Source organism: Oreochromis aureus, linkage group 4 (assembly GCF_013358895.1).
Source record: "Oreochromis aureus strain Israel breed Guangdong linkage group 4, ZZ_aureus, whole genome shotgun sequence".
Classification (NCBI taxonomy): domain Eukaryota; kingdom Metazoa; phylum Chordata; class Actinopteri; order Cichliformes; family Cichlidae; genus Oreochromis; species Oreochromis aureus.
The window spans coordinates 33730018-33737430 of NC_052945.1; the positions used below are offsets into that span (position 1 = coordinate 33730018).

At 38.8% G+C, this 7413-nt stretch overlaps 2 protein-coding genes across 2 annotated transcripts; one reads left to right on the top strand and one right to left on the bottom strand.

The window, feature by feature from the left end:
• Nucleotides 1-338: 338 nt before the first annotated feature.
• Nucleotides 339-3461, top strand: LOC120440081 (G2/M phase-specific E3 ubiquitin-protein ligase-like). The gene is made up of 7 exons (XM_039611715.1): nucleotides 339-788; nucleotides 1024-1120; nucleotides 1199-1361; nucleotides 1438-1541; nucleotides 1631-1775; nucleotides 2586-2706; nucleotides 2875-3461. The coding sequence occupies exons 1-7, from the start codon at nucleotides 638-640 to the stop codon at nucleotides 3177-3179; spliced, it is 1086 nt and encodes a 361-aa protein (XP_039467649.1). The 5' UTR covers nucleotides 339-637; the 3' UTR covers nucleotides 3180-3461.
• LOC120440080 lies at nucleotides 3272-6619 on the bottom strand. The gene is made up of 6 exons (XM_039611714.1): nucleotides 6097-6619; nucleotides 5959-6004; nucleotides 5450-5541; nucleotides 4989-5099; nucleotides 4591-4867; nucleotides 3272-3711 (listed from the first exon to the last, which is right to left on the bottom strand). The coding sequence occupies exons 1-6, from the start codon at nucleotides 6570-6572 to the stop codon at nucleotides 3502-3504; spliced, it is 1212 nt and encodes a 403-aa protein (XP_039467648.1). The 5' UTR covers nucleotides 6573-6619; the 3' UTR covers nucleotides 3272-3501.
• Between the last annotated feature and the right edge of the window lie 794 nt (nucleotides 6620-7413).

The window sequence follows — 7413 nt, forward strand, 5'->3', positions numbered from 1 at the left end:
ATTCCCATGCTACAAATGGTGGACCATGCAAGTTCATCTAAAGTCAATGAAGCAATAAAACGCGTGAGCCCTGAGCCTATCAGGGCCATAATGTTTGTTTAGTTAAAAAAAAATTTGAAATCGAAAATATGTAAACTGAAAGCAAAAGTCACATTTTTAGAGTGAACTTTGAAAAAGAAAGAGTTGGATTTAAAATTTTCAGATTCAGATCTTTTAAATTAATGTACAAAAAAAAAAATTCTTCAGGTTCGGATTTTTCTCTCAGCTTCAATTTTTTTTTTCACTTTCAAAAAAAAATTCTTCAGGTTCGGATTTTCTCTCAGCTTCAATTTTTTTTTTTCACTTTCAGATCTCTATTTTTCAGTTACAGACTTTTGGCCCTGTTTTGGCGTGGTGGGCGTGGCTACACACAGAGGGGCGGGGAATCATGAGTGACAGCAGACCGCTGCAGGCTCAAGATGGTCCATTTTTCATGTTGCCTTCAGGAAACCTGGGAATGAACATAATTTATCAAACACCTCCTGCACTGTATTATTTGATAATGTTTAGAAAACATGTCATGCATAACTGCTCAAACTCAGTTACTAAAGCTCTTTCAAGCAGTAATGTGTACAAATTACGCCGTAACTGATCAATTATGAGACGTTTTCCCAGCCACTACGTGAGAAGTGGTCATTTCCCATGCTCTCAAAGTAGCGCGCATTGTATCGGCTGGGGGCTGCTGTTAACTTGTCCCTCAGTGAACGATGGCGTCGTCTTCCGACAACACTGCTGGCGCGAACAATCAGGTGAGTGTTTAAGTTTGGAACAATTACACTGCAGTCTGTGAATACTACGAATTTAAGAAGTGGCTATTGTTATGGTTAATTAAAAAAAAAAAAAATAATATATGAGTTTGTCATGTCATATATATCAGTATTGCCTCAAATGAAAAAAATACTGTGATATGAAAAAAATCTTATTTCACCCAGCTCTAAATGAATGTTTTACATCGGATAATTCATAACTTTCTTCTCTCAATAGAAATGGTCGCCGGAATCGAGACTCGTTTCTTTGAAGGACCACCACACCAAAAAAGTCCACGCTATTCCCTTACTGACTTTGACAGTGGACTCTTCAGGCATGTTTATTTTAAAGAAGGGGAAAACTGTCATGTTTTATACTATAAGCAATACACTCATGCTGTTTGTATAAGTAGGACTGTTGGTGAGATTCTGGCCGTCGGTTTGGCACAAGGAGGTCCTGCCCCTACATTTTTCAGCCAGTGGGCTTACAGTTACCTCTGCAATGGGCAGATCAACCCAACACAGCTGGATAAAAATACAGTGGCAGATTCACAGTTGCGGTTACTGATTGACCAGGTGCTGTATAACTAGTAAAAATATTGCCTTAGTACACATTGCAGCTATATAATTTCATCTGTTAAATTACTTTTAGGTGGAATCTTCAACTGAGCAGTCACTTCAGGGCCTTACTGATGAGATTTTAAACTGTGGATTCACTGGAGCCATCTCGGTTCAAAACAAGGAACGGATTGTCCGGTATGCTGTGACATGTTTTCGTTTTTCTATATGAATGTAAGAAAAATAGCATCTGAAGATGTTGTTTAATCTCTTTTTTGTACCCACAGAGCCATTACACTCCATGCTGTGCTTAGATTGCAGCCAATGTTGGAACAACTCAAGGAGGGTTTGCAGCTGTATGGCCTCCACCTGCTGATTAAGCAATACCCAGAAATCTGCCAGCCTCTCTTCGTCCTTGGGGGAGATGTGAAAGTGAGTACAAACGTATTTTCAGTTTTACATGTATGTATTACATACATTTACACATTTTGTTACATTACAGACACAAATATGAATCTATTTTATTTGAACTCTAAATGAAACACCTACACAAAGTGGTGTACATTAGAGAAGTGGAACAAAAATCATACATGATGCCAAATATTTATTACAAATAAATAACTGAAAAGTGTGGTGTGTGTAATTATTCAGCCCCCTTTGGTCTCAGTGTAGTCAGTTGCCCATAGACATTTCCTGATGATTGCTAAACATACAGTAAAGGCAGGGCAACAATAGAAAAACAAAACATTTCCATGTGTTAGAACGGCCCAGTCAATGTCCAGATCTAAATCCAATCCAGAATCTGTGGCAAGATCTGAAAACTGCTGTTCACAAACACTGTCTATCTAATCTGACTGAGCTGGAGCAGTTTGGCAAAGAAGAATGAGCTAGAATGTCAGTCTGTAGATGTGCAAAGCTGGTAGAAAAATACCCTAAAAGACTGGGAGCTGTAACTGCAGCAGAAGGTGTTTCTAAAAAGTATTGACTGAGGGGGCTGAATAATTACACACACCACACTTTTCAGTTATTTATTTGTAAAAAAAATGTTTGGAATCATGGATGAATTTTGTTACAATTCTCAAATGTTTACCACTTTTATTGGTCTTTTATGTTGAATTCAATAAAATATATTCATGTTTGTGGCTATAATGTGACAAACTGTGGAAAAGTTCTAGGGCCCAAATACTGCAGCCCTGAAGTAATCAAGCCGTTGGGTTGCTTTGCTTTCTAATATCGTCATAGATTAATGCCGAGTTTGTCATGGCGTCCATTCACCCTCAGCTGAGTGAGAAGGGAACCTCCAAGCATCAGGTTGAGCTGGACCTGGTTAACTTCATTCAGGACTTGCTTTATGAGTCAGAAGGTAAATGGTTATTTTTGTCTAGTTTATAGTTGTCACATTCCAAAATTATATTCTAAGGTTTTTGTGACAAAAGTTACACTTGTATCGAATTCAAATATTTAGATATTTTCTTTGTCCAAAAGGCCAGGGTTCTTCAAAACGTCTTAAAATTCACTCTTATCCTAACAGAAGGTCAAGAACATGTAGCTGACAAAGATGGCCCAAGATCTATCACACCTGCCAGGTTTCTGCAATGGATCACCGGTCAAGGCCATGTTCCTCTCCTCCCCTCAGAAAAGAAGGACTTTGCTGTGGTGGTAAAATTTAATCACAATTGTGAAGCTGACTTTGGAAATCACAGCATCTGCTATCCTGTTGTGTCATCCTGTGCTAAGACCATTGTCCTGCCTGTGAAACATATGAAGTCCTATAGTCAATTCAGAATGGTTCTGCTGGAGGCTTTTCATCTTGGCCAGGAATTTAACAATGTGTAAAGCATAGCATTGTCTATCAATAGTTTTGAGGTGTAACTCAAAATGCTGCTCCTTCCATTTAATGTTCAGGAAGCACATTTCAAAGTTGGAGATTGACAGCCAGAGTTCTTTAATGAGTGGCATGAAGCACACAAAAAACATACAGGTTTACTGTTGAAAAATGTGCCAGAGACAAAAAAAAAATAGTTTGTAATGTGATGTTTGAGTGTTCACATAAAAATTTCCTGGCAGGTTCATTTTACATGTATATCACATCAAATAAAAGTCTGAGCTATTCATGAACCTTCTCTGGGTTGAAAATTCAAAATAAAAATGTTGCCACCTAGGAACGGTGAGTTAGTACAAAGTTAAGTACATCCAAATAAATGTCTCGGCCATGTGACTGAGAGGGCCTTGTTACATTGACAGTGTCTCTTAGTCTTGCCATGTCCTCCTCAGATAGAGGACATTCAACAGATGGAAGAATTACTCCAGGATTGCTCCCATCCAGCTCACCAATAGAGTTGACATCCAAGTACGCATCCTCGATTTCCTGTGATGATTTAAAAAAAAAAAAAAAAGATAAGATATTTCAAATGACAATTCAAAAACAGTGTTGGGAAATTCAAGACAAACAGTCAGCTCCATAAATATTGGAACATGGGAATTCTACTTTTGGCTCTATATGCCACGCAATGGATTTGAAATGGAACTAACACGATTGGCTATAACTGCAGAGGTATTTGAACTGTTTTCATATGTGCCTTCCACTTAAGGGACCAAAAGTAATGGAACAATTGGCTTCTCTGATGTTCCATGGCCAGGGATGTGATATTCTTGTATTTAGTGAAGCAACTCCTGACAAAAACAGCAGGATAAATTTTGAAGTGTTTTGGGCAATATATCTGCTCATATTCAGCCAAATGCTTCGAAACTCATGAGGCAGCACTTGATGGTCCAGATGGACAATCACTTAAAGCATTCTGCAGAAAAAAAACAAATAGTTAAAAGAAGTGGAATGTTATGCAGTGGCCACGTCAATCACTTGACCTGAATCTGACGGAGCAGTGTTTCATTGCTGAAGACAAAATTGAAGGGCAAATGCCTCAATAATAGCTGGAAGTGAAGACAGTTGCAGTAGAGGCCTGACAGAGCATCAGCAGGTATGAAGCCCAACATCTGCTGAAGTCTCTGCGATCCAGTTTCAGTTATGATTAATGTTCTGTCTCATTACTTTTGGTAACTTAACAAGTGGGGGGTACACATGCAGACTGTTGTAACTCCTACAACTTTTAACTGATTTGGATGCAAATACCCTCAACTTAAAGCTGATAGTCTGCAGTGACAGCACACCGTGTTTTTTCAACATCTCCAAGTGCACTTTTGAAACTTGATTAAAGAGGGATTGTATAATTTAGATTTGTTTTAGTACCTCCACTGTGTCTGGAGTATCAACTGGATTCTGGTGGAGTCCCAGTGTCCACAGTTGTTGTGGGGACAGATTCCTCTCTGTCCTTAGAGGGTGGTTATCCCAACCCTGTCTAAAGACATCCAGATCCCTCTGCAGACGTGGAAGAAATGTATGTTGGGCACAAAACATGTGGACACCATCAGTTGGATCCAGAAGGCCTTCATCCTCGAGGTTGTGAAGGGTTTCATAGTGCACGCTTGAAACAGCCATCCACACATCTCGCCACAAGCGCTCTATTCTGTTCAACATCAAAATATGGCAACGTTTTCATAATTTTACCCAGAAATTCACTGAATTGAAAAATATATAAGAACATTTTTCTTATTTCCATGGGACATTTATACAAATACCACACATACCTTTGGTTGTGAACACTCTTGCCTGACAGAAAGCTTCCTCTTCCACAGCCCCGGATGGTGAACATGCATCTTGCTATTCCAACATTTTCCACCCCTTGATCCCCTCGAACTCTGAAACAAAATTAAACATCGACAGTACAATTTGTTTTAAATCTAAAAAAAACATGTCACGCTTAAAATTTATTGCAGCCTTTGTGTTTTTAATATAATTTTACTTTAGACTGGTTATTAGAAGTTTATTGTTTTGGTCATTCAACAGTGTGCAGCTCTGTATAAGCACACCTTTCAAGAATTCTAAATGTTTGAACCATTTAAACAACTGTATGGGGATGTATAAACAACTGATCATATAGGCTACAGTTTACATATTGCATGTCAAAATAATTACACTGCTAATCAAGGGGGATCATATTTACACATTTGCACAATCATTGTGAAAATTAATTTTGTGTAGATTTTACCTCAATGGAAAGCCATACTTTTGTACAGCCTCCAAGAAGAAAGCAAGTGCAGTTGATGCTCTGTTGTTGGCAGCAGCACCCAGGTACATGATCTAGAGATGTAAATATCATTAAGTGGAAACTTGGTCAAGTCAAGTTACTATAATTAAAGATAGAAACATGTTTATCAGGTATTGTAGCTTGGTACATTTATTTTATATTTATAAGTACAAGAAAAAAATAATTCCCAAGGTAGCAAGCTGCCATGAGATGTAGCAGTACTTGTAATCAACTATTCACCCAAATGCAAAGGGTAAAAAAAAAAAATCCTTTTAGCAACTTGAAGAATTAGTTTACCAAGCATTTATAGTCACCAAATACTGACAAACATAAACAGATTAGGAACATTTTGTTCTACAGAAGGATCTCTAGATTACAGTATATGGTAAGTTTTATGGTAGACCAAAACACAAGTATTTCACTTTTCAATTAACATCTCATTCAGCTCAATTTTGAAAGTGAAAAATCACCTTTCTTGAGTACCCATCTATCCCTCCGAATATCACCAGGCCAAATCTGTAAAAAGAACAACAAAAAACAACAACTAGGGCATTAACAGGTATAAAACATAATTCAGTATTTAGCAGTATTGTCAGACTTCATCCTACCTTATTAGTTTATGGTTTGTGTCTATATGCATCAAGTAAAGAGGACCTTGCACTGAATATGTCCTTCGGACCACAAATCCCAGCCTTGTCATTCTTGAGAAAATACCAGCAGAGTCCACACGGTGCATGGACGAGTACACTCTCTTCCACTGTACATGGTGGCCCATGGCTTGAAGCATCCCTTTCATCATCCTGTATCCAACATGAGGTGTTCTTGTCTTTATAGATCTTACTAAATTGTCCAGCTCTTCATCACTTGTTGTACTGTAGCACTGCTTTATGGAAATGCCATATTCATGCAAACGACGTTTCACCGTCCTCACAGATATTCCAAGAAGTTTTGCAATTTGGGTGATTGATAAGAACATTTCTGTCAGTATCTGGAGCTGTACAGGCGATACATTGTAATTTGGACGTCCCAGCTTTCCTTCTGACACTGACACCTGAGAGGGGGTTTGTTCATTGACGTCCTCCATACTGAGCACAGTTGACAGCTCTATCAGAGCATTTATAATACTTTGAGGCAGCGGTCCTCAACCTTTTTTGCGCCACGGACCGGTTTATGGCCGACAATATTTTCACGGACCGGCAATAAGGTGTCGCGGATAAATACAACAAAATAAAACTAGTGCCGGTACCGAAAAAAATAAGATTTATTCATAACACACGTGAAAAGACCCAGGAAAACTGAGTTAACGATAAAAACGATAACAAAATAACGCTGAAAACCGATAAAAACCCTGAAAACCATACATTTCACACCTGAGCCTCAACTCTCGCGGCCCGGTACCAAACGACTCACGGACCGGTACCGGTAAGAGGGCCGGGGGTTGGGGACCGCTGCTTTGAGGGATCTCAACCTGATCGGACAAAGATCTTAAAAGGACCATCTCATGGTCGATAACAAACTGCAAATAGTCCACATCGAGGGGTTGTCTGTGCATGACCTGGGAAACTTTATGCAGTAGTCGCTGAAGCATCTCTCTTTTTAGCTGCTCCTAAATTAAATACAAAGAATTTTACGTTACTTCACTAACTTTGTTGTTCTCCAAGCTTACAGATCAACTAGGACGTAAGTTTCAGCCGAAAATGATAGCGAGGCGTTTCTGTTGAGCTAGCATTTCAGCAAAAAACGTTATATAAAAAAAAAAACAGAATAGCCGAAAAATTAACCGTAACAATAGCCACTTCTTAAATTCGTAGTATTCACAGACTGCAGTGTAATTGTTCCAAACTTAAACACTCACCTGATTGTTCGCGCCAGCAGTGTTGTCGGAAGACGACGCCATCGTTCACTGAGGGACAAGTTAACAGCAG